Here is a 27429-nt window from a genome sequence, read left to right on the forward strand (position 1 = left end):
CGAAAGCCTTTCGAAAGCCAAGTACCAAGTCACCGGTCTCAATTCAATACCGAATTCAATTTTTTTTTTTTTTTTTTTTCGAATAGTTTCACTCGATAAAACTTTCATTAAGAGGCCTTGTTGGGAATACTAACGAAAATAAAAATTTTTGAAAGATGATATTGATCGTTAATTAAATTTCAATTTTGTGATAAATGGAAAAAAAAACTTTCTAAATTCTTTAATAAATATTTAATTAAATTTATCAAATTAATTTTATCAAATAATACGAGATAGTGCTTTATATATTTCTTCTTAGTTGCTTTCGATCTTTTTTAACTAGCATGTTTCTTCGAATAAAAAAAAAAATTGAAAGACGAGTCGCCTATTGTACAAATTTGATAGTGGTAAGAATACGGGCAGTGGCTGTAGAACACATTGTGTAACAGCGACAATACTGCATGTATACGAAAGTTTACGGCATTCAGATTCCCTGCTAGACAGCGTGTCGTGTCTCTCATCAAGCTTTGCAATAGTGATAACAGATGGTTTCTTCAATTAGGAAGCACAACTTTCCCTCTCTCTCTCTCTAGCGAATACCTGATAACGAAAAACTCGATAACACGCAATGTACCAGGCTTAAAATTTTTTTTTTATCTTGCGTGCGAAATCAACTGGGCTTAATTAATCCTACATTATTATCGAATTGATATCAACTCGCTGTCTCTGGTTCTTAGCAGTTTACACCGCTCATCACCGCACGAAAATAATCACATGCTGTAGAAATCTATAGATTTATATAATATAATTGCATAATAAAAAGGAAAAATTTGGAATTAAATAGATTTTTTTTTTTAATGACAAGCTCTCTTTGGTTTATTAAATATCAGTTATAGCGTTCCTTTTTTTTTCGTTATTTTTTTATAGCGATTAATTATGCAGGCATTAAATAGTAATTTGATTATTAGAGTTATTTTAGCTCATGAATATGTAGAGATTCACGATTTCTAGGTATAAGCGCGCGATTAAACAAGTCGATCGTATACTCTTACGCGACTATGACCATAAATGCTCGGTATGCAATATTCATTCGCGTGATTAATTATTTATGACGTATGCGCTATTTGTCACTCCTTTACGCCAAAGTGTCGAGTAACGAAGATTCCATCGGAATCAGTAATGTTGTTCGAAGATTGTTGCGTAGAATTATTTCCTAACAAGTTACATTTATTTCAAACAACTAACTCCCCGCATATTTAAGAAAAAGAAAAAAAAAAAAAAAGAGAAAAACACTTCTTTTACTGTCAACGTATTCACATCACGCAGGCAGAAAAACCAAATTTCACGTCGAAGCCAATTTTTAACGCGACGCGCAAAGTTAATAAAATATTAACTCGCTTCGATAGTGTTTAATTATTAACTTACCGGGATTATAAAAGTAAAACGAGAAGTGAAGAGGCGCCGGTGTGCGCCGTCGACAAATGCATATAGTCTTATTATTGGAAGACGTAATTTTTACAGGTAGAGAAGCACAATGCAAGATGTAAACGCGCAAATAGTCACGGCATGCAAATCTTTCCCTTCTTCGCAGCGTCGTAAATGTCATTGCTGCGTCCACGTGTGCGTTCGCCGCAAGGTAATCCCGCGTTCGTATCCGTACGTGAAACTACCTACTGTCGCAACGGTGTAGTACGATGATTTCCAATGCGGTGGTATTAGACGTTTATTTTTTTGTATAATAAAAGATATGTATTTAGTATGTGTGCGCAACGACACAAAGCAACAGGTGCAATCGACGACGTATATTAAAGATTACCGATTACACTTTGAACCATCATTAATGCGCATGAAAGAAGAGCAACATCATTTTTTTTTTTATCCGCGTCATTAGCCATTAGTCATTTTATTGCCCGCGTATTTATCGCTAAATATCATTATCGTCGATAAATAATTCATCTACAATCGCCAATTTCTATCGCGTTACCTTTATCTCTTATCTCGTTACATCACTCTCGAGAAGCTTTGTTTACGTTGAATTAATTATATTCGAATCAACGTACGCTCCGCACGTAACGCTGTAACAGCTTAAAATTATATAAACGTCTTTTTATTTTAATAAAAAAAAAAAAAAAGAGAGAGCTTTGCAATATTGAAAGAGGAGTAAGCAGAAGCCAATGGGTTATCAAGAGTCGCTGTTTTCCAAATAGATCCATCTTATTTGAAGAGTCAAACCCACGCTCGGTACGTCGCAACGATCGAAAATGTTTACACATCATGAAATAATATTCGTATTGCGTCATTAGCATCGGCACGTCGATAATTGAAACAAGATCATCCTATTGAAATACCGAGAAGAGAAAATAATTTCTTTTTTCTTTTCTTAATTACAAGTTTTAGTCACATAATAGCGTTTTTATCATTAATTACATATTTCATCAGCTAATGCCGCGCCGGTAGTGCGGTATCGCGTGATATCGAGTCGAGGAATCAACTTCGTTAATTGGGAATCCAGCTCGGCGATCGGATAAAGCGCCGCTCCGAGAAATTCAGGATGCCTGGGGTTATAACCGGCCGGCGTCTTCACTGGCTGAAGATATTCGCGCGTCCTAACGCTCGTCCGCGTGGATGATCGCGTAGAACGTACTGGGAACTGGGTGCCCCTGGGCTCTTCGGGTGCCGCGGACCCCGTCGTCGTCCCGGATGACCCGGCGGCATCGTTTACCCGACGATTGTCACATCGTCACCGATTTCGAAACGACATAATAAATACCCCTCCCTTGATGAAGCTTGACCGGATCCGCGAGCCGTATCACGACACTATCTGGGCGGAGTTTCCTTATCAGAGTCACCGGATGACTGTCTCCGCGTTGCTGCTAGCCACCGACTGGTCGCCGGAGGCTGATCGCCGCTACCACCGAGGAGAGTGCGATCGGAAGCTATCATCTGGCTGTCAGCCGATGGTAAACAGTCCTCCGGCATACACCGCGGCGCGCAGACGTGCGTACGTACGTAGTGCAACGTTTCCACGTGTGCATATGCGTGCATATGTATGTGAATAAAGAGTTAAAGAGGGAGAAAGAGAGAGAGAGAGAGAAATAATTGAATGCACATTCTCGTCTGTCCACGCGCGTGTCGTCTGTATTTACTCATGAAGCGGGGCGACTCCGACATGAAGACCATCGTCTGACATTGCAGCCAAAAAAAAAAGTGCATTCTCTGCCGTGCTCGTAGTTGCTCTCAAATTTCATCAGGTGCAACCACCGGTGGAGCTCTGAGAAGATGCAACTGAACAAGTAGGATCTTTAAAATAATACTCGCGTGGTAATATCTACCTTTGATTACTCTTAATTATAATTAATTTTGAAATTGCAATTAACTTTTCTTTTTTTTTTTTTATCCCTACATCATATCGTATTTCTTTTATATGATAACTGATAAAGTAATAAGAACACTGGATGATAGTACCGCGAAGGTTGGTTGCTATTGATTTATATATTTTTTTTTTTTAGTGAGACTTGTTAATAAATAATTAAATTAATATACGTAGGCGTACTAATCGATTATCATTTTTTTTTTTTTTTCTTATCTGGCGACAAATGTTGTTGTCGTGTATCGTTATGAAAGTAGCACGTTATATGATAACACTATCTGAATTAAGTATTTGAACCGCTATCTCGATGAAAGCGCTAGGTTGATCGATTCTCGCACCTGAGGCAACAACGTCAGTTACAATTTTGCGTTTACCATTCTATCGTATTTATACAGGGTCGCGAATTGTTTCCTCAAGATTCTCGGTGCACTCTCGACGTCGGCTTTCGAACGATCGCTGTAAAAATACAGACGCAGAAATGCGCTATCGATGACGATAACGTGTTAAGTATGCCAGTCAATTTCATAGTGTGCTTTGATATCCAGTAAGATTTCTTTTAAGAATTCCTGACACTTTTACACAGAAAAGTTTCTCGCGAAAAAAAAAAAAATATATATGTATAAAATGTAAAAGAATTTACAAAAACTTGAGCCAGATATTTGAATATAAAATTGACATATAAAACACGTTTGATAGATAAAAATTAAATAGTCGACCGACCGACTTGTAATTGACTTTACTAATCATACCATTGTGCATTGCACGAAACGCGTTTAATTCCAACGCGGTATCCTTGAATTAGATTCACCTTGCAACATGAAACGTGAATAGAGATAGCCGGCCGCGCAAACGAATCTGCTTTTTTCCGCGCACGTATGCGCGCTGTCTCGTTTATAAAAATCATAAAAGGATAATTATTTCACAATATCTCGCTGGTGATCACGTGCTGACCCGCACTTTGACCCAAGTAACGTCATGTGAATTCTCTTATCAGCGTTTGCATGCGCTCGATTCCATGTACAATGATTATATCGCTATCAAACTACCGAACCTGGAAAAAAACTATCTGCTTGAAATGAAATTGATAATCGGCGTACGATACCCAGGTTTACATTGCGATTGCATTTCCACTATCTCGATTATATATCACACGTCGAAAATATGCGGAAACGAATTACAGTAATATCTTCCTATTTGCGTCAACGATCGATCGCCGTTTTACGCAAATTTTAACAAATCTCAATAGCAGATGCAGTTGAGCGATACAACTGCAACCTCTAAATATATACGTATACATCTCTCACTATATCATTAGAGCGAATATGACTCAGCGCAGAAATTACGTACTGACGTAGTTTAAAAGTTATTTCAGACATGGTGAAAAAGAATGAGGTTGTTAGAAAGTAATAGTTTATTCAGGGACAATCGACCTTTGACCTCTCCTTTGCTTTAAACGAGCGTAAAAAGTCTCATTGGTATTTAGAGTGATAATCGATTGCTTTTTTTTCTCCCCCGCGCGCTCCTCTCTCGTTTACGAGAATCTTCAGGTCTGCAACTTTCTTTTTAAGATCGAATAATATTTTTTTCCCCCATCTACTTGCATGTACCGTTTTATAAAATCACTTTCGACAGGTTTCCGTAAATGACTTATGTAACGATGCCACGTTAATATACCTTTGACGTTCAAGTCATTAAACTTTTTATCGGTAAAGGTACCGTAGTTACAAAAAAAAAAAAGAAATTTATACAAATAATTAATAGCAAATATACATATATGCATGCATTAGTTTCCTCAGTGATTAATATTATTCTTCGGTTTGTAGTCAATTAGTAATAATTAATAGTTGTAATCAAATTTATCAAGTCATTTATACTCGTCTCTCACAACTCGTTAACAAAAATCATCGGGAGTATCCGATTTTTAGTGCTGAATCCACCGTTATTGTTGAGTTTACGAGGCTCGCTGAATGCCATCTAAATTTTAAATGTTATTTAAATTACAAACGTATGAAACTGTGTTTGGATGGTTAAACGCTTGATTTACGGGGTGATAATTACGATGCAATTATCATATCGTGAGTCATGGCTATTAATCTTACCTTATATCATCGTATATCATCTCCGATTACTTTTATCGTCATTCTAGCCTTTTCGCGCGGTTACTGCTCGAATTCTCAGTCTTAAAAATAAATATCACAACGCATGTGTGCATAAGATAATGCTATTAATATATATCGCAATTCGTTTATTATTCTAAGTCTTTTTTTATGAGAATATTATTCGACCAATTAGCACATTGACACGCAGCGGCTATTGCAATAGTTTTCATGAAAAGGAATGAACAATTACTTAATAATTCATTCATTTCTTTTCCGGTTAAATATATTTTTTTTAATTAATTTCTTTACCATTGATATTTTTTACGCTCGTTATATTATTTATAAATAATTATAATTACGACAAATATTCCAATACTTCCACGCCGTCGTACCGATAAAGCTATTGCATAATTTTTCTCTTAGCGCATTCGAGATCAATTACTGCGCTGCAAATTTGGAGAGCGTTTCATAACTAGTTTTCCTATTAGCAATTGCAATAATTGACGAATGATACATTGGACATTGATCGTTCTTAGATTCGACCCATCCGTCAATTATGTAATTAACGTACTGACGAATCAACTACCTTCGGCGATTACCGTGTATTACCATACGTGTCCCACATAAACGATTTGCAGTTATTTTCATTATTTAAACCGCCAATTATCGCTGCATGCTCCACGGAAAAGTGTCGCATCACAAGGACCTTTTCATTTAACGTTGTCGCTCGTTAATGGTCTCATTCGCCAGTCCCCTTACCTCTAAGCTTGATAATCATCCCGAGCATTGTCCGCTTCCTCGTCCGAATTCGTTCACTTGCCCTGAAACCGGAAGCGCGGTGCATCTCTCTTAAGATTTTTCTTTTAAACGGTATTAACTAATTTTTAATAATTTAACAATAATTTCTCTCTTTGCTCCTTCTCTTTCTCTCTCTCTCTATCTCTCTATCTCTCTCACTCACACATATACACGTGCACACTTCGTTTATCAAATCACTCTCCTTCTATTAAAGAGACAGCTCGGACGAATAGGTCGTTCATTATGTAGAGCTACATACGCATAGGTACAACCAGCGTAATCGTATTGTGGTAATTATCCACTTGACGGCTCGTAATCAGTAGTTGACAATTCGATGACGACGTGATCCTGACATTCCGTTCACCGCGTGCGGCCTCAAAAATGTACGAGCTAATCAATGAAACGTGCACCGGCGTTCCCACAATATACATTTCTTTACGAGACGTGTAAATTAATAATCTATCTAGCTGGACCTCAAAAAAAACTTTTTCTTTTCTTTTTTTTTTTTTATATAAAACTTCGGCGTTGATACGCTCGGGGTACGCGCGGGTGAGATGCAAATCTTCAAATAGCACTCGTCGAGGACGCGTAAACGCGGGGACCGCGGCGTCGATGCTATTCTACTGTCTTTCTCCGCGAAGGCACTGAAGCGGAGGCGACCCTGACGGCATGTGCATGCGTTGCCGCGTTTATATCGAGCGCCGCGATTGCCTCCGTCGCCATGAGCTGCACCTGGCAGCGCCCACGAAAAAGCAGATTAAACGATCCGTCTTCCCCGCCTTGGGACTGGTTCGCGTCGCGTAAAGCTCGCCTTCGCGCCAGTTGCATCCGCGGCGAGGTATACGCGCGGTACGTTTGACCGTTTCCCGCCACGTGTCGCCGGGAAAGTGGTATAAGAAATGTCGCGCGTCCTCGGCAAACATCAAAGTGCTCGTGGCGTGTGATCGAACGCCGTCGCGACGTTTGGGAATCGTCGGTGTCCGGAGGCGAGCGAGAAGAATTTCGCTCTTCTCTGCCAACAAGGTAGCGAAGTTTCGGACAAAGGGGGAGGAGGTGGAGACCCTGCTTTTAATTTGTTTTAATCTCTCCCACCCGCGCGCTGCCAATGGCTACCTAATTTATATTGATTTTATTTTAATTTTATTTAATTTTTTTTTTTACATTTACCGGCGAATGTAACAGCGATAGACAAGCTTAGAGAGCGAGAGGACCTTCATGGTTAAAAATAGTTGTCTCCGAGTATTGAATGAATGCAAGAAGCTTCGAATTACAGAGAGGGCTGTGATAATTTTTCTGGTGCAGTTAATATAATTCGGCCTTTGTTACATGATGATGGAGGACGAAATGCTTGTACAAAACACGTGTCAAAATTAACAACGCGTAGGTTGATAATCGTAGTGTACCACATCTTTTTACGTCCTCATTTATATTATGACGCATTGCCTGACATAAAGAAGCATCACGATGATACGATATATTACACTTTATTTAATTTCGTGTGTTGTCCTTTGTTAAATAGATGTATTATTATTAAGCTACGTTATCAATCCTTTTATTAAATTTTACATTATTATGCAAATAAAATTTATTAATTAAATACATGTTACGCAGATAAATTTACAAATTGTATTTAAAAATATTCCGGCAAAAATTATATTAAAATTATATGTTTTTTAATGCAAACAAATATTGAATTTAATCCAATTTTATTTGCGTATGACTTTCTTTCTTTTTTTTTCTGGAAATATCAATGAAAAATGCTATCGAAAAGCAATGAACGTGGTTGTCTGTTGATACAGTTTATTAATTAATTATGCCACCGTCTCTGTCTCTTTCTCAACATTTAATACTATGATCAATCATTTAGTTATAAATTACTGCATAGAAATTCGGTGTCTCATTAGCAGGAGGATGACGGAAACGTGCAACTCTATTCTGCGAAACTACCGCTTACGTTTCAAAATTATTTCGCGATTGGCATGGGGACTTGGACGTTTCTGCAAGGACGAACGCGAACGGAATATCAAAGGAAACGTGACCATAGCGGTACAATCGATATGCGGACGTAAACGTGTATGCGCAATTGTACTCGAACGTCTATCTCTCGATTGCTTGAAAAAAAGAAAAAGAAAACTTACATTACTATCCAGTAGTACTCACGTCAAACTTTCGTTTGCATATATCACTTGAATATCTTGGCTCGTTCAAAGTTTCCATCAATATTCACTAGTCGCAGTCGCAAGAAAATTGTAAAATCGCGAATGAGCAAGGTATATTTTGTACTGACGCGAGCGATAGATTTAGATATTTTTAACCGCTGTTTTTATTTCTGTGGTAAACGTCGCCTACTTACAATAAAATTGTTTTAATAACCGTTAATAAACGTGAGAACAGAGGAATGTCGACGCAAAAGGAAATTAGTAAATGTCTCAGAGGAAGAAGATTATTACAGGGCAAGATGAAGATATCATAACAGACAACTACATTATTATGCTTATTTCTACTGAGGAAAAGAGTAGAAAATACTTTAAATTAAAACGAAAGGGAATTCTTGGTAAATCAAAATTAATAACGCTTGAATGGTTTACGTGAAATTCAATAACAATGCAATTATCAAGAATTTCGTGTATAAATTGTAATTTGAATATCGAGGCGAAATTAAATTTTTATTAAAAAAAAGAATAAAAGAAAAAAGAAAGAAAGGGAATTCATTAAAAATTGAGGCGAAAAATTTACCTATTTGAAAACATTGGTACAGTCGTCGCAACATAAATATGCATTAAAATTTTTTTTATCGTAATAAATCAAGTGTTTAAATAGGTGTGAAGCAAGTAGAGTGCGCTTAATAGCTAAATAATTACATATAAGGAGGATTAAAATGAATAGTATGAAACTTAATAGCATGGAAGCGGAAGGAGAAAGATGAGGAGGGAAGCAGTTGCGTGCAAAGTGACTCCGACGGTGGAAGCTTAATTATTATTAACTGGTGTCAGTAGTTACGGACGGTCGTGGACGAACGCCTACGAAATGTTTCACGTCGACGTACGCTCGTGTGAGCACGTTTGGCGTCGACGCCAAAATGAATGGGGGCAACTTTAAGCGCGTATTAAATATCGAATGTTCCCCGAGTTAGCGGACGAAGCGCGAATCGGCTTTTATTAATATAAAACACCAGCTGGTGGTGTCCGCGGCCGGTGAATTTACCGTCGTGAGCACGTACCTCGGCGAAGGGAACAAAGTCGCGAATAAACGAGTCGGATGATATTTCTGCCGGTTGAGAAACTCGTTAAAGCTCCAATAATAGAAACGGCGCGGCGGTGTTAGCGGACGGAGTGGACCGTTGTCGCGATCGGTACTTATAATTAAATTGCGATAATTAAATAGAAATGTTTAATTTAATTTCGCAGACCGTGGATGCAGCCGGGAGCCGGTAGTGGCGGGGCCCACCCGGGCGGGACAGGTGACGACGAGGCCCCAAAAGACCCGGGTGCACGGATCACCCATCAGTCTTACACGGAGAAGGATTATGAAGGTAAGCAGGATTCAGACGGTCTACATTTAGTTATGATTTTTATAAATTAGCGGGATGTTATTAGACTTATACGTTATATGATTATTTTTTTATTATTATTAATTTTTATATTTTTTATTTTATTTTATTTTATTTTATTTTATTCGCGCATTTATCAAAGAAGTCCTTTGCTATACTTTGTTCTTGTTTAATAATTTAAATAAATTCACGTAATGAATAATCGAATGCCGTACTTAATGAATAGAATTATCCCTTACGCTGCGTAGGTTTACACATAAAAAGGTAAAAATACTTCGGGCTCCACAGGAAAATAATTAAAAGAGATAAGTCGAAGTTACATTGTCAGCAAAATGTGGGACGTTCAATTCATTGATGTTGAACAGCTATATTCGACTTATCGAATCCGTTTCCTATTTTCGGTGGCTCTGTTGGAACGTGCGAAATATTTGATAAAATGTTCTCCGGCTTACATATTTCTGCAGCGAGTCACTTATAGAATCGGTTATAGATCTCCTGGAATATATTTATTTATATAATTTACTAGCAATAAATGACGTAAGTAAATTTAACTGAACCGAAAGTACGAGGGCACGGTTATCATTTTCAGCGATTATTGGTGTATTGAGGCGATGTAAAACTTCCACAATCGGCGACTTGTTTTATAAGTAAATGAACGTGAGATGAGCCTCGGCTGAAATATCGGATATTGTCCACAGCAGGCAATAACGTGCCTGCATTTGCTGTAGGTCAATCTGATACGAATCCGGCTTCGGTGTTTGCTCGCACGGCGTACCTCGCGCGTGCAGGTGCTTCGAAAATCGTTACTTCGTTAAACACCGACTGCGGATGGATATGGGCTTGCGACGAGGTCACTTCGTATCGATGACGAAACGTACGAGTAGAGGCCGTACATATTGTGACGGTCCCCGAGTGGAAATTCATCTATCTAATCCGATTTTCCAGCTGGTGATTAGATCGCGCAGATTAAATATATTTCTTGACTCGAGCGTTATTGGTGTACGTCATTCGCAAAGTTCAATCGTTCGTCCGTCTAGTGTTACGAAATCGTCATGAATCGTTGACCTTTACACCTCTGTAAACTCAGTCCAGCGCTTTGCGGCTCTTATTCAAATAGCTTCACGTGTAAATTAATCCTACTGTGAAAACACACCTAGAGGCATTTTCTTTTTTCTTTTTTTTTTTTTTTTTTATTTCGCTCCTGCAAAAGCAAAGCTGTTCGCTTCGCGTGTACACTTATGCAGGATTACTCGATTAAATCGACGCCGACCTAATTTCTTCTCGTACGGCGAAAGAAAAAGTCCGCGTCGCGTGCATTTTTCATCAGGGAGAATTGCTCTAAACCCGACCCAGCTTCCCTATAGCGGCTCGCAAGGCGCTGTGTTTGACGAGGCATCCCTTTCATCTGCTTCCAGGTCACAGGGCGCACACGGTGTATGTGGGCGTGCATTTGCCGGGGGAGAGGAGACACCGTCGGCACCATAAGCACCATCATTCACAACAACGGCAGTCGTACCCCTGTGGTAAGGAGGACACCGACAGCGATAGACCGAGTAAGTGGATCCTTCACTTCTTTTCCCGCGCGGCAGAAAGTTGGTGCGACTCTTTGTCAATAACGACGTCGCGTCGTGCAATACTTCGATTCTGTTCCAAGCGGTGACAAAGTATCGCTTAATAACGAACGCACGAAGTAACGTGTGAAGTAATTTGGAGCAACTCTATATATTTTTTCTTCCCATTTTTTTTTCCTTATTTTTTTTTCTTTTTTTTTTAATTTTTTTTTGTTCGCGATACCAATATTAACTTGGTCGTTCTCTGACGTTAAGGGATGAATTTATCGCAGGACGCACTTCTGATCGTTTATCTGGAATAAATTCTATGTCTCGCGTACACGCACCGGAATTAATACCGTTTTATTAGCCGGTGCGTGCGCGTCTGTCCATCGGTATGCGTTACTCAATTAAATTACGTATAATTTATTCGGATGTCGCATTCTCGTGTGGTTTTATGTGATAATCTATTATTGATGTATCGTTCGCTATCGTATTCAACATTCCTGTCAATAAACGGATGTTTCAAATTCTGCGGCCTGATAGAATATTGCGGCGGAGACTAGGATTCGTGTGTGGGCGCCCATACGAAACGTTAATTACGCATGCAACATTATCTGAGGTTTCGATTCAGCACATATGAATTCACGCGGCAGTTATCAAACCCAAATACATATGTTAAACTGCGGTGTATTGCATCTTAAAGTAGGAAAGTTTATTATTGCCTTCATTTTTTAAATTAAGGATAGTTAATATGCTGACGATACTTCAAATCACGTTGTCGAAACAATAAACCTTTCAAGTCTTATAAATATCGTATTTATGCCACGATATTGGTACTATTTACAACTCGGAATTTGGCATCGACTTGTGTTACATTTTGTATGTTTCAACAATAATGCGCATGTTGTTAATACGTAAAACGAATTTGCTCGTGGCTTGGACATTACGCATTACTTGATTAAACTTAATGTCTGTAAATATAAAGTGTCTAATTTGTTAATTATTATTTTATTTTATTTTTTTTTTTTTTTGCTTTTTCAAATACTGTCACATACATTTTCCGTCTTCGTTATCTAGAACGGTCTGTAAATATAGCAATAAAAAGAAGACTGCGCCGGTCTAAAAATGAAACGAGGGTCGCCCGCTTTTGTATTTTGCAGCGCCGCGAGCTTTCGCACTTCGTAACGAAAATCCTATTATTTCGTCCACTCATATTTAATCTCATTTCGAAAAATTCTCGTCGCGATTTGCGCATTTCACGGAATTATGACGCTTCACTGTTCGAAAAAAAAATCTGCAGGCACTTTTTTTCGCGGCTGAAAACAGCTCGCTGATGCTTGGGGGCTCACTTCGCGTGTGATGTATTGCCGCTTTTGCGGAACACGCTTTTGTCAAATCGAACATGGCAACGCGCCAACCACTTGTCGAGACTTATCCGGGTATTCACCCTAGTTTTGATACGTTGAATACGAAAAAAAAAAATATATATATATGTATATATTATCGAGAAGGGCCGCCGCGAGTCTTTCTGAATAGAAGACACGAGACTATTTTTATATACCGCGATCGCGCAGAGAAGATACGAAACGAAGAGCATTTTTCTATTAAAATAATTCTACGAATGAAATATCGAGCCTGCTACACACGTCAAATAAATATCTTTAATACACGGTGCAACAAATAAAATATAAATCTCGTAGGTAACATATCTTCGGTAAATCTAATATATTTCTTTTTCTTCGCGTAGTAAATGTCTGAAACTCCGAGAGAGCTCTGATTAAGTATAAAAGTTTAGCGGAGCGTTACAAGAATGACGTGAGCTGGTTTATCAAATGATAGCGAACTACTTAAATTGTGGCGCAGGTACATTCTATTTGTATCAGCAAATCTTTAAGATAGAGTTAATCAATGCGCCGTCAACATCTTTTCGTCATAAATATCCTTGTGTTTAGCAAACACCCGTCTACACGACAAGACAAGTGATTAAGATATTCTTCATCGCGAACAGCTGAATCAATACCGTAATTCTTGTGTTTACGGCTCGTAAGTCTCTAATTGAGAACAGAAATGAGTAGACCCCGCGGTCTACACGACCGACGGGTTTGGTAAAACAATTTTTTATTTCTCGGAAATAGTTTAATTTAAGTTACGCTGCGTCGCCGATGAATCTACGAAATCTTTTGTAGGCCCGCGAATAATTTTTTTCGTAAAATATGACGCGCACTCTTTCAAAATTCAGTTTTCTCGGTGATACGGTAATACCGTTGACATTACAGGACAATTGTTGATGGCGCGCAGGGGTCGTCTCGCTAGCATCTGCGACCCCGCCGGCGAGATGATATGTAAGCCACTCTTCTGCATACATACGAGACTTTTATGTGATGCAAATATTTAACGCGACATCGCTCGTGCATCCTACAACGCGACGAATCTCGAGGCACTCTTGTCCGAGAACCTTCGCGGTTTTTATTATCTTCTTCTTCTTTTTTTTTTTTTTTTTCGCGCGAGACACCGTCGGCCGCGAGCGCTCTCCCGGAGATCGCATCCCCGTAAAAGCGATAACCTTAATTGTACTTTAAGCCCCGTTAATGTAACATAATGCCACGATGTGATGTCAGGTGTCCGCGATAATCACGTCACGTCCGTTTATCAGAAGACACTCGTGCGCCGCTCAGACGTCGCCTTGATTCGTTGATTATCGTTACATAAACGGCGATTCTATTGACATTGCCGAACGCATTTGCGCTTAAGTACCTTACGTCGCGACGCGTGTTGATTCGCAAACTGCACACGTGCCCGGCACGAATTACGTACGCCGGGAGTATGAAATCCAGTTATGCAATATCGATTGCGAAAAATATTTACAGCCTTGTGGGATGTACGGGCAGTATTTAAATTTTGACGACGCACGACACCACACATAACAGAATTTCAGAGGAGGGTAAGAACGCTATTTCCCCTCGTAAAATATGGAACGCGAATAATGAAAGTTTACGGACGATAATAAATAAGTGAGCACATCGCTTGTGACGATTTTCAACATGACTTTATGATGTCACGGTGAAATAATAAAATTACTAGGAGATTTCTATTGAAAATTGTATTATAATTGAATTCCACTTGAGTTTTTTATTTTTTATTTTTTTTAATTTAAAATGCTTTAGAAATTGCAAGGCAAATTTTATTCGCAAATATTATTGAAATAAATATAACGTTAAAAAAAAAAAAATAAAATAATTAAAAAATAGCACGCAGTGAAAAATATTTGTATTTGAATTACGCTTTAAATAGTTTTCTAATAGACTTCATAGGTCAGTACGATAATTAATTGACCTTAAAGTCTTTTGCCGATATAGAATAGGTCGGGGCTGCAAGATAGCTGTTTTTTTTTTTAATTTTTTTTTCTCCTTTTTTTTTCCTGCCATTTATTTTATAAAATAGTACTTTACCCAACTCTAGCAATCGTAACTTACATTACACCACAGGTTACACGATCGTTTTAATTAGAAATTTTTTATCTTTCATTCTGCTTTCTATGTGTCTGGAAGAAGTTTTCTAATGTGCATGCGTCATCTACCATGGCGTATACAATATGTTCACACATATACGTATATATTTTACGCTATTTGACGGTCGATCGATCAACGTCAACTTCCTTTCACTCAGCTTTGAAATGGACGCGGCCATATTCGAGGAGCGTTTTGGAGGAGTGAAATTTTCTCCCTTTCTTACATAAGTTTTCGTTGACGTTAAAAGACGATTGTTCCGGCTCGTGGTAAACTTTCCTTATCAACCGAGAATGTGTCTTTAATTTCGCGTACACATATAGGTAAACGCGCAAATTAAGTAGCCGTCAAGTAAAGCTTATCGAGAAGGTGGAACAATCGGACTCGAGTAACTCTAAATACTTTCGTGCTAACATCCCTCATTTCTTATCAAACTTTCTTTCTTCATCGAATTATTCTCATGATTTTTGTAGCATATCTCTCAAGACTCTTTCTCTCTTTCTGCTGACATTTTACTAGGAAAAGATCAAAGATTTCTTTTATATATATACAATATATTATATGCAACGTAGTGTTTCTTTCTAGAGATTACGTTTATTCGCTGAAATGTGCAGGAATAAAATGCAACATGGCATGTTCTGGAAACTGATAGTGTACTTGCTTGCATACCGTTTTGCACGTAAACAAGGATAGTTAATATATTTCAACAGTTCATCGTTTTATCTCTAATTGAAGCGCTCATAAAAAATTGCCATTCTTTAAATGTCTTCCCGACGAACGAATGTACATAATGAAGAGTTCAGGCGAGAATGCCTACCGTTGCAATATTTATTAATTATTGTACATAATTTGCATTCGTCAAGTTCTACAATCGCGTTCAGTACAGCATTTTGCAAGCGATGTCATCTTTCAATAAATTTCTTATCTGTCATATCGTGTTATACTTGACGTATATACTATATATATATTTTGATAAATGTCTCTCCTCTGTATAAAAATTACTTGTACATACTTTCGCATATCTTTGTTAACGAGCGCGACTACGAAATCGGAGATTCATGCTTTGCTGCGCAATTGTTTAGTCACTCCGCCAGCCCAGAGAGTACAGTTCATCCTCGGCGAGGAAGTCGGTGACGATGCCCACGAATCGCATCCGCTTTTCTCGGAGATGGAGGAGCTTGTCAAGGACGGGGATGAAATGGAATGGAAGGAAACAGCGAGGTAAAACAAAGTTGGATCGCACCTCGACCTCGTCGGCTGAAATTTTTCGAATATGTTCGCGTATAATAAAATATTTCTTAAACAATCCCATTTCTTTTTTCTTCTTTTTTTTTTCCTAAGAAATATTGTTCAATGTTATATGCAAATGTTAAACGTGAATGTATTGTACGTAGATGGATCAAGTTTGAAGAAGATGTCGAGGAAGGTGGCAATAGATGGAGCAAACCTCACGTAGCCACTTTATCGCTTCACTCGCTCTTCGAACTAAGGAGCCTCCTTTTAAATGGGACGGTCATGCTCGATATGGAGGCAGGCAGTTTAGAACAGATAGCCGATCTCGTTCTCGATAATATGATCAATAAAGGAGTACTGTCGGTGGAGCTGCGGGAAAAGGTACGAATATAAATGCGCGAAGGAGGGTCATTCAAATATCTGTCCATTAAAAGTTTTATCGCGATATCTTTAGAGCACAAATACGCTTTTCATCCTCTGCGCATTGTCGTAGATATAACGCACACGTACGGAGTTCATTCATGTGTCCCGTTAAAACCGGGGCTTAGATATCGGTGACAAAGCCGACACGCTTTCATCGGCGAAAGCCCGATTATTGATTTAATTGTAACCGAATTGCGAGATTCCGATTTCGTAATTCTATCCTTATTCGCGATATTTCTGATTTCGCGAATCAATACTTCGGCACATCGGCCACACGTGCACCCTCCCGCCCCCTTTCCCGATCAATTGATCAGACGAAGTATTAATATCATTTCAGGTGAAAGAAGCCCTTCTCGTCCGACATCGACATCAACATGAAAGACGTAAAGACAATAACATGTCGAAGCTACCGATCATAAGATCCCTAGCCGAGATAGGACGTAACCATTCCTCTTCAAAGAGTAAGTTTCACGTTACTTCACATCTCAGTACCGGTACATTACTTTTTGACAGGTTGCCGATGACTCCACACTATACATAATACTTCTAACATCAGGCGTATTGGACGCTCAAAAACACAGAATGTCTCGGCGTGATTAGCACCACCCCGTGTTTGTCTACCTAACATGCCCGTTCTCAACGCGTGTGTGTCTTTCCTTTCCTCCCTTTATTCCTCTTTATCACTTCTAAATTATATTTGATTTATTATATAATAATTTTATTATATAGTATAATAAGCGAATATTAATTTTTTTTTTTTTTGCAAGAAGACACGATATTCCTATGTCCTAAACTCTTATTTAAATTATTACATATATTTAATTTATTATTATTTGCGCTCACAATGATTTGAAATGATGTATCATCGGTACATAATAATAATTTTTTTTAAATTAAAGATTGAATTAAAATCGAGGCTTAATATGTTTTTTTTTTCTTTATTTCTCTTTCGTCAGTCTTTAATTATGTCGAATCGTTGTGAGCTCGTTTTAATTTAAGTTGTCTTAATTTAATTTAATTTTTAATCCAACTTTATTTTTATTTTTGCCTGCATTTTCGTTGAAGACCACCACGATGACGGTGGCGGAAACGAAAGAGGGTCTCGGGGGTCCATGGGTCCTAGGGTGTGCTAACTTTTGTTAAAACACGTACGACACAATCGACATTTTCAGATTGCGACTGTTCATGTGGTATGCATGCCTTGTTGACGTCAGATTTGCAGGATCGTCGCGATCCGAAGGACACTTACGTACCGTCCGTCGCCCGTAGTAGCAGCTGCCCGAATTCGAACACGGCCCCGCTGTCGAAAGAGGCGAAAGACCTCAAAGGGCCGTACCTTCTAGTTCCAGGTACAACTTAGGCCACTTCGTCCGCTAAATGGCCTTGGATAGCGGTGCTTTCGTCGCTTTTCTAACCACACCCCAATGGAACAACCCACTAACAACTATAACACGCGTGTATCGATCGCTTCGCAAATTCTAGGTCTTAACGCCGTCGAAATTAAGAGCAATCGCGATTTAAACTCGGCAAGCTCGAGCCTAAAAGACCCTTCACGAGTGAGTCCGACGAATCGAACAGGCCGAATCGAATCCTGACGCGACGAGAAAAATATAATTTTCGTCGGAGATAATTTTTTTTTAATTAAATTTTAAATTAAAAATTAAACTAAAGAACGATTTATGATCGTGAGTTTGCGAGGCGAGCGATACGTTTAGCTGTAACTAAATATCATTGGATTGTGTGTCATAGTGCGTGCCAATCGAGCAAGGATCAGGACAATCTCGATTGTCGCTGGATCCGTCCGCGATTCCGTCGGATTTACAAGCCAAGTCATGGTCATTCTCCCCAACTTGCCTGTTGTTTTCTTGGTGATTGTCTTGTTAAATGATTGTCAGTGTGAAAATATTTGGCGCCATCGCGACCGCTCATCGCTCTCATCGAGTCATTTCTCTTCCCGTTCCGGTGCTAAAGCCGTTCCGAAATCTGTCACTTATCCATAATTTCTTTTCTTTTGTTAGACGAATTTGGCATACCCCACGTGGTGGGATTCACGACGTGGTTCGCGATGTGTCCGCTGAAAGGTTAGCTTGCCAGAATGGTTTACTCTCGATTCTACGAGTCTGCACACAATTATATTTCTCACTTATCTTCCGTACATGCTAAAAGTCTCTTCTCTGCCGTCTCTCGTGTCTTGTCACGTAATCTCGTGATCGACGCGCGGCGAAATCTTTCTTCCGATCTTTTGCCGATCCTTCTACTATCTCGATGGACTTTGTAAATGTTTTATTGTAATGCACAAGAATTTCAACTATAAGGACACAACATCATTTAACATATATCTTTCCGTACGGAACAAAAAAAAAAAGAAAAAAAAAATTATCCCTGACAGTGTAATGAAGAGAGTTCGTGTCGCATAAAATTTCAGAGATTAGTTTAAAGATAGAAAATAATTTATGATTGTTTTTTTTTTTTTTCTTTTCGTGAGATCGATTAAAATAGTCGATGATTAATCTACAGAATACAAAACCGAGTAAATGCCACTGTCTGTAAATATGTGTCCTTATCGACAAGAGAGTAAATGTCGACGACACTGCGAAGATAACGCGTCTGACCTATTCTAGCCATAACTACTGGCGCCCGATATTACCTTTGGAATACCGTATACATTTCTGCTTTTCAGTTTCTCATTCGGCATCGATTAAATTTCATTGCAATTTATTAATTATTAATAAAACTGAATAAGATTAATTGATCGCCAACGCGATACAGCCGGGCCAGAAATAAATCGCGACTGGTATCGTTTTATTATATCATCGACTCGTAATGCATCTAATTATGTTACCTTTTGTTAATAATACTGAATATTTTCCTTCGGTAAAAGCAGATAAGATCAGACAGCGATATTGAACGCAGGACGAGAGCACGGAAAATTTTTATGTGTTCGATAATGACGGGTTTACTTCCTCTCGTACGTCACGTTACTGTAATTCACTATTCAGTCTCATTATTCATTGATCAACATGCACGTTCCTCTGTTGACAATATGGGCCAACGTTTATAACTTCGATCATGAGGCATGGATATTTCTTTGTGATCTTATCTACGTGCACGTTACTTGATGTAAACCCTGTCTACTGTATATTCATTAATGTGCATTTATGGTATTTAAATGTTATAATCGACTAAATCTCTTTTTCAGTGTCCTAACTAACGTATCCCATTTTCCTTGCAACGCGCGACGAAGCGAAAGGCACAATTTTCGTCGGTCACATTTTGAGAAACGCGCGGGCGTTTAAAAAAATGTAAAAAAAAAATTAAATATCGAGTTTCATTAAAGAAATTAAATACAAAATATTACAGGAAGATATAAATAATTAGGAGTAATTGCCGAGCTTAATAAATTAAAGCTGGATCGCGGTGTAAATGAAACCGTCGCGGCCTTCTGAAGTTCTTGGTTAATTAACGAGACGTTTCGCGGTTCATGGTATCATCTCTCGAGTGGCGAAAATTGGTAAACTAATCGAGTCTCGCCATGAGAAATTCACCGGAACGTGTGAAAGTAAAGCGTTTACGAGAAAGTCGCGCAGAGTCTCGCGACGTCGTTGCGTTTCGCACGCATTTTATGTAAAAATAGAAACAATTGCATGTACAATTGTATTCCTCCCTCGGCAAGAAATGTTTGCAACCGGCACGTGAAATACTCCGGAACCCGGTCGTTTGTATTGCACGCAATGATTTCTTCCCCGATCAAATTTTCAGATTGAGATTAAAACACCGGTGCAAGGTGACTATTTTTAACTTTGTCTCACGATATATTCTGTTCTCTAGAAGACTATAACGCGACGAGAAACACGAGACTAGAAAGAAAAAAAAAAAAGAAAGAAACGGTGGTATGACATGCAAATGGTTGATTTTTTTTTTTTTTTTCAGGTGACTCTGAAATTAAATAATCGCGAATTACTTATTACGACGGCGAGAGTCCTTTATTCCTTCTTGCACTTTCCTGTGTAAATAAAGTACGATCCTGGTGTTGTGTTTCATGCTCATTTTTAGTGGAGGAATCGAATTCCGCCCCGGCGATCGCCGGCGCAACAAGTCAGGGCGGTGGAGCAGCGCTGAATCCTGGTAGCCGCTTCCTTACGATACCCGGCGTTCCCGGTAAACCGCTTTTCTGTGCTTGCTTCTCTACTCAACCACACTTTAACACGATCGCGAGCCGCATTAGTAGTCAAGTTTCCGCACGTAGATCAATCCGCAGTAGAAATTATTTAATGCTGTTGACGTGCTCGATGAATGAGAAAACCGTCGCGAGATCGGGACGTATTGCCATTAAAACGTACACGCGCTCGCGACGAGAAAGGGGTTTAACAAACTCCACTTAAACTCCGAGAAATTATCGAAGGTACTTTACCTCGACTTTGAATAACGATGGCCGAGTCGCAAATAACGCCAGACGTCATTACGCCTCCCGTAATTTCGCGAAATTAATTGGATACGACGCGGAGATGATAAAAAACATTCGTTAAGTATTAGACTTGTGGGGAAATAATTTGAGAATTCAAACCCGTAACAAATGTGAGAAAGAACAGGTACGTTCATTAATTTTAATCGTCGCGAACAGAATTAAAAAAAAAAAAAAAAAAAAGTCCGAGCGAAATCCGTTTAAGTGATTTCTTCGTTCAGAATTATTAAAGGAATATTAACTTTTGCAACGTGGAGAGACTTCGTAACATCTGGGGTTTCAGCGATAAGACTATTACAGAAATTTACGATAAAGTTATCCTTGCGATGCCAGTTGATTGTCCTTGACATTTTACGCAAGGGTAGAGCGTTACTTTGAACGTTGCGAGGGTTTCGATCGAATAATATTCATTTGATTTGTTCAAACGAATTAATTAGTCGACGTCGATTATACGCGCTGATGTAACAATGATTTAGAAATAATTGTTAATATATTAATATATCCGGTGATCGCATCGTGAACGAGTCTGTCGATATCTCTTCTGATTACGCTCGATTATTATCAGATAATTAAATAGCTATCAGTTATTTTTTAATTTATACATAATAAAAGATAAGAAATTAATTGCGCGAAAATGCGATCTGTCTTGCGCGTGTAACTTGGGAGGATTAATGACGCACGGGCGGACGAAAGCCATTTAATTTCCTGCTATTTTCCTGCATGCCAATGAAAAGGGTGTTGTTACCCGAGCCGCCTGTTAAAATGCAGTAGGCAGTAAGCCAGACATTTTTCAGGCCAAGAACCAGGCAGCAACGGCATGGACCGGAGTCCGAGCAGCGTGTCTATCTGCAGAAATCACAGCTCATCTGCTTTGGAGAACGGAGACGCTAATCACAGGGTTCGTAAACGCTAATATTTAGAATCAGATCCTTGAAAGATTAGATTTACTTCGTTCTAATATGTCGTCGTACGATTATCTTCGTAAATTATTATAATTACAATTTGCAATTGGAATCGATTATTAACTTTAGATATTTATCTTTAATTGACTGAGAAAAAAAATGATTCGATGGTTTTACTAATTTCTACGATCGTGAAGTGGCTTTGTTCAAGGCCCTCTCCCCTTTAATGTCAAGATTGGTCTCCCATATCGCGGGCAGTCCAATTTGAGAGAAACTTCAACGTCTGCTTTCTCATTAGGCTAACACACACTTTATGAGGAAGATACCACCTGGTGCTGAAGCAAGCAACATACTCGTCGGCGAGGTCGATTTTCTCGACAAGACCTTGTCCGCCTTCATCCGACTAAGTCAAGCTGGAATAATGGGGGATCTGACAGAAGTTCCTGTTCCGACGAGATTCATTTTTGTTCTCCTGGGACCTATAGTAAGAACGCTATTGCTTTTATACATATAGAGATTTGGATTAAACGCGAAAAATGAATCAGTAGGAAATTAAATTATAATCGCGACCTATTTCAACCATCACTTTACTCGCCTATTATCCATTGTACGTTAATACGCATACTCTTCGCTCTCGTAAATCTACGAAGAACTTAACGCGAGACACATTTTCGAAACTTAAAAGATTTAGATTCAAACTTCGGCTGGAATGATATAACATCTCGTCCACTAAATTATTAATATTTATTTATCTGACGTATAAAACTTCTTTTAAATATGTTTGAGTAAAAAAAAAAAAGAAAAAAAAACGAATAACTACGAACTTGCACAAGCACAATTTAACTTTCTTTCTTTTTATCGAAGTAAATTGTATGCAGATTCAAATTTTTATTTTACTTGAAGTATTTAGAACGTCGACAAAAGGCATAAAATAAATTCTGTAATGCAAATGAAATTTACGACTGCGATGCTATCGAAATTGCTGCTGCATGTCTGTAGGCAGCAGTCATTAACGAATTCCTTGAAGTCCCTTTGTGAATCGTCGATTATCAAGCGCGAATCGATATCTCTTTACCGCTCGGCTATTACAATAATATCAACGACTTATCACAGGCAATCACCTTCCACTACTCAATCTCGAACGGGTCGGGTCTAAAAAAAGAAACGTAACTAGTGCGAATCGAAACCACTTGCGATATTTTCCCTTCGCATTAATGTACACGCACGTTTATCTAAATATCTAATTTAAGACTAGAGAAGGCCGTCTCTTCCACAGGAAGGATAATTAAAATCCTTAATAAGCAGTCATTATGCCGACTGCGTCTGCTGACTATTGTTTCGCAAGACCTATACGTAAAGTAATATCACCTTTACACGAATGCAATCTAAATATTCAATTGCGCGGTTATTGTTTTAACTTGAACGATGTCATTTACAAGCGGTTTTTTTTTTTTTTTTTTTTTTTTTATTAAATATATTTTATTTTTAAAATTAAATATTTTTCTTATTTTAATTGTAGACAAAAAATTATATCGATTTATTGACGTATAAAACTTTACGTATTACCTATGAGCTCAACAACGCTAAATCAAATTTTAATGACGTCTTTCTCTTTAAATAAAAGTGAAGTTGTTTTGCGTCATTAGTTCTTAGACTCTGTACATAGTCGTTATGCGATAAAAATTATTTATCGATAAACAGGGTACTGGTTTATTTTCGTACGTTACACGTGGCTGATAATCTTCTTACAAAACCTTCGTTTATCACCTCGTCTTACGTTATTCTGTTAAGTAATTATATGCGGTAAGTTACGCAACAATGTAGGAAAATTATAACTACTTTATGGTATTACTTTCAGGGCGGGATTTCGGGTTTCCACGAGATTGGTCGAGCCATGGCAACTTTAATGTCCGACGAAGTCTTCCACGACGTGGCTTACAAAGCGAAAAATAGGAATCATCTTCTAGCTGGTATCGACGAGTTTCTAGACGCCGTGACGGTGTTACCACCAGGTGAATGGGATCCCGCGATTAGAATAGAACCGCCAGCCGCTATACCATCACAGGTAAGAATATAATCTCAGGAATTAGAAGCGATATAATTTTTGTGAGTCTAGACTTTTATATAAATGCGCGAAGATAATTCCTATCTTTATTAGCGACAACGGAAACACACACTAAATTAAAAAAGAAAAAAAAATTATTGTTGCGTCCGTAATAACGAAATCGTTAAAATATATCGATTTTAACGCCTAGTTTTAAAGTATAAGTTTAAAAAATATTTCATCACTCCAATCGCAGCTTGGTTTGACGTTCTCAGGAAGTCAGAAAGAGACCTAAGGAGGAAAAGCCTAAGGAAGAATTCGACGAAGAAGCCGACGAACAGAAGCTAAGAGAGGAGTCTGGTCTCTCAAGAACCGGCAGGCTGTTCGGCGGTCTGATCAACGACATTAAGAGGAAAGCTCCGTTTTACGTCTCTGACTTCAAAGACGCTCTCGCACTTCAATGCGTCGCTTCTTTCATTTTCCTGTACTTTGCCTGCTTGTCGCCCATCATTACTTTCGGAGGCCTTCTCAGCGAAGCCACCGGGAAAAATATGGCTGCTATGGAATCGCTGGTTTCCGGTTTCGTTTGCGGCATAGGATACGGTTTTTTCTCTGGCCAGCCATTAACTATACTCGGTTCCACCGGACCAGTCCTGGTTTTCGAGACCATTGTCTACGAATTTTGCAAGTGAGTCTTAAATGCATCTGAATTTATTTGCATTTTAATCAACGAGATTTTTTTTTACGTTACAACACGATGAAGGTAGATACGACAAATGTGTAAAATATAAATTATTGTTACTATCGAATGTTAACGTTTCCTTTTTTCGAGATAATCTGATCAGACTTGTTATTCTTTTCGCAGGAAAGTCGACTGGAATTATATGTCTTTCCGTTTCTGGATTGGTACATGGATTTCCATGATTTTAATCATTCTCGTGGCTCTTGACGCAAGTGCTTGCGTTTGTTACATCACTCGATTTACTGAGGAAAACTTTGCCACCCTTATTGCTTTTATTTTTATCTATAAGGTGAGGAAAAAAATCGTACTGCTATTTAGAACGCTGTGTCGTTTTGTTATTGGCTATTTAATATTTTGTGCGTATATACGTTGTAGGCTATCGAAAATGTTCTGTCGATCGGCAAAAAATATCCCTTAAACACCTCTCCTAGCGAAATGTCGGACTACGATTGCTGGTGCAAACTACCGAATACTAGTCTGCCATCCAGTTATGACAACATGAATTGGACGGCTTTGGATAAAACAGCTTGCGAGGTGAGATGTTAAAAATAATATGCGAGAAGCAATTAAATTAAACACCGAATCGTCTACGTACAATTAATCGAACATGTTAGACAATTATGTAATTGTATTACGAGATTTAAATCTGCTGAAAGCGCAGGACTACGTTTAGATTACAGAATCAAAGTAGTTTTCGTTTAAACTCCTCGTGTAATCTTCGTATCATAAGAGAAATTGCAAGTTGCACTTTGCACAACGCCTTGCTTTCATGTTAATGACAAGAAACACACAGAGCATACAAATCGCTCGTTACGCTAATGATATACTTCTTCTAACATTTTGAGAAATTACAGGCTCCTGTGAGCAAACTAAATTACTAGGTGTTCGTGCACTAGCAAGAAATCTTTGAGTCAATCCAGTTCGCTTCATACTGTGTTCGTTATCCTCTTTCAGAATTACAATGGCACTATGGTAGGCGATGGCTGCAGCATACCGCATTACGTACCCGACGTGTTCCTTATGTCAATTATCCTATTCATGGGCACGTTTTTATTATCGGTGGAGCTCAAGGATTTCAAGAACGCTCTATTCTTTCCCTCAAAGGTAGAAATATATGCTCTAATTTAAAAAAAAAAAAAAAATTACAAGCAAAATTTTATCATTTTTTTTTACAATAATAATTTAATTTTTTAAAACACACATTTATGTTACTTTAGGTGAGGCAAGTGGTGAGCGATTTCGCAGTCATAATCGCGATTTTCTCGATGAGCACACTGGACCATTTCGTGGGCATTTCAACACCGAAATTGGAAGTGCCGGCGGAATTCAAACCAACATTGGAAGGGCGAGGATGGATAATCTGGCCTTTTCAGAAAAACCCGTGGTGGAGTGCTATCGGAGCATTTCTCCCCGCTTTATTGGGCACTATATTGATCTTTATGGATCAGCAAATCACGGCCGTTATTGTTAATAGAAAAGAGAATAAGTTGAAGGTTAGTGCTTCACTGATTATGATGCATCAACGATTCACGCATATGTTCTCATCAATGAATGTTACATGCTTCGAATACGAAAGAGATTGCGTTATAACGACCAGTAGTTTGCAACGGAGCACAACGATATAATAATAAATTGCATCGATAATTTTGCTATGTCTAATGTTTTCCAGAAAGGATGCGGGTACCACCTGGACCTCTTCGTTTTGGCAATTCTGATCGAGATATGCTCGGTGATGGGACTTCCGTGGTTCGTCGCAGCGACCGTGCTCTCCATAAATCACGTTAATTCTTTGAAGTTGGAATCCGAATGTGCCGCGCCGGGCGAGAAACCGCAGTTTCTGGGTGTCCGCGAGCAGAGAGTTACTCACATACTGATTTTCCTAATGATCGGATGCTCTGTGCTCCTGACACCGATGCTGAGGAACATACCAATGCCGGTGCTGTTCGGTGTCTTCCTGTACATGGGCGTCGCGTCGTTAAAAGGTCTTCAGTTCTTTGACAGAATTCTGATAATGTTGATGCCAGTTAAATATCAGCCGGACTACATGTTTCTTCGACAGGTAAGCGAATGACTTCGATCATTTTTCTGTCTTTAATGCTGAATTTATAAAGAAATAATTTTTTGAATTTATTTTTAGGTGCCGTTGAAACGTGTACACATGTTCACCGCGATGCAGCTTACTTGTCTTATCTGCCTGTGGCTTATAAAATCCTTTAGCCATACCTCTATTTTGTTTCCTTTAATGGTAAGTCGTGAATTTCATGCTTTTTTAATTTTACAATCCCTCATTGAAAGAGTAATAATTTATATTAAATTTTTTTAATTATTAATTTAATTTAATTTTAGAATTACGATTATATTCAAACGGAAATATAAAGTTATGCTTTTCCAAATATTTTCAAAGAGAATTCTACGGGAAATTAATTACTTCTTTCATTAGTAATAAAATATTTTATAAATTAAATTAAATTATTAATCTCTCAAAATTTAATTTTATTTAAAAGATCAATATGTGCCTCTTGGTAGATAAAATTATTTTATAACATATTTTAATTCAGACTGCGTTGAATTTTTGCAGCTCGTGGTAATGATCGGCATACGCAAATCTCTGGATTTCATATTTACGCAACGCGAGTTGAAAATTCTCGACGACATAATGCCGGAAACGACCAAGAAACACGCTGATGATCTTCGTAAGCTGGAGAACGGCGAGGTTAGCACTGCGGCACGAATATTAAACGCCATCACCTGTCGCAAATAGCATACAG

At 38.4% G+C, this 27429-nt stretch overlaps 1 protein-coding gene and 1 long non-coding RNA gene across 16 annotated transcripts in view; one reads left to right on the forward strand and one right to left on the reverse strand.

Moving 5' to 3' along the window:
• Ndae1 (Na[+]-driven anion exchanger 1) overlaps window positions 1-27429 on the forward strand; it is a 52667-nt gene that overhangs the window by 17814 nt on the left and 7424 nt on the right. For 3 of the 15 annotated variants that reach the window (XR_011546779.1, XM_070667852.1, XM_070667864.1), the window contains exons 1-19: window positions 2876-3272; window positions 9654-9778; window positions 11212-11349; window positions 13626-13691; window positions 15938-16076; window positions 16250-16469; window positions 16849-16972; window positions 17684-17860; window positions 21768-21871; window positions 22174-22359; window positions 23734-23940; window positions 24195-24607; window positions 24785-24950; window positions 25037-25195; window positions 25616-25765; window positions 25879-26154; window positions 26331-26720; window positions 26799-26906; window positions 27240-27374. Coding sequence is in view for 14 of the 15 variants with exons in the window: in XM_070667852.1 (XP_070523953.1) it covers window positions 3259-3272; window positions 9654-9778; window positions 11212-11349; window positions 13626-13691; window positions 15938-16076; window positions 16250-16469; window positions 16849-16972; window positions 17684-17860; window positions 21768-21871; window positions 22174-22359; window positions 23734-23940; window positions 24195-24607; window positions 24785-24950; window positions 25037-25195; window positions 25616-25765; window positions 25879-26154; window positions 26331-26720; window positions 26799-26906; window positions 27240-27374 (3297 nt within the window). In the remaining variant the exon portion in view is untranslated. Of the gene's footprint in view, window positions 1-2875; window positions 3301-6782; window positions 7270-9653; window positions 9779-11211; window positions 11350-13625; window positions 13692-15937; window positions 16077-16249; window positions 16470-16848; window positions 16973-17683; window positions 17861-18529; window positions 18593-20564; window positions 20670-21767; window positions 21872-22173; window positions 22360-23733; window positions 23941-24194; window positions 24608-24784; window positions 24951-25036; window positions 25196-25615; window positions 25766-25878; window positions 26155-26330; window positions 26721-26798; window positions 26907-27239; window positions 27375-27429 lie in introns of those variants that run through there. The other 12 variants (XM_070667855.1, XM_070667854.1, XM_070667866.1 and 9 more) reach the window with 11 other exon arrangements.
• On the reverse strand, window positions 2108-2769 carry LOC139109057 (uncharacterized). Its single transcript, XR_011546780.1, has 2 exons — window positions 2407-2769; window positions 2108-2315 (listed from the first exon to the last, which is right to left on the reverse strand). It is a non-coding gene; the product is annotated as an uncharacterized lncRNA (long non-coding RNA).

The sequence above is a fragment of the Cardiocondyla obscurior genome, linkage group LG16 (genome assembly GCF_019399895.1).
Source record: "Cardiocondyla obscurior isolate alpha-2009 linkage group LG16, Cobs3.1, whole genome shotgun sequence".
Lineage (NCBI taxonomy): Eukaryota > Metazoa > Arthropoda > Insecta > Hymenoptera > Formicidae > Cardiocondyla > Cardiocondyla obscurior.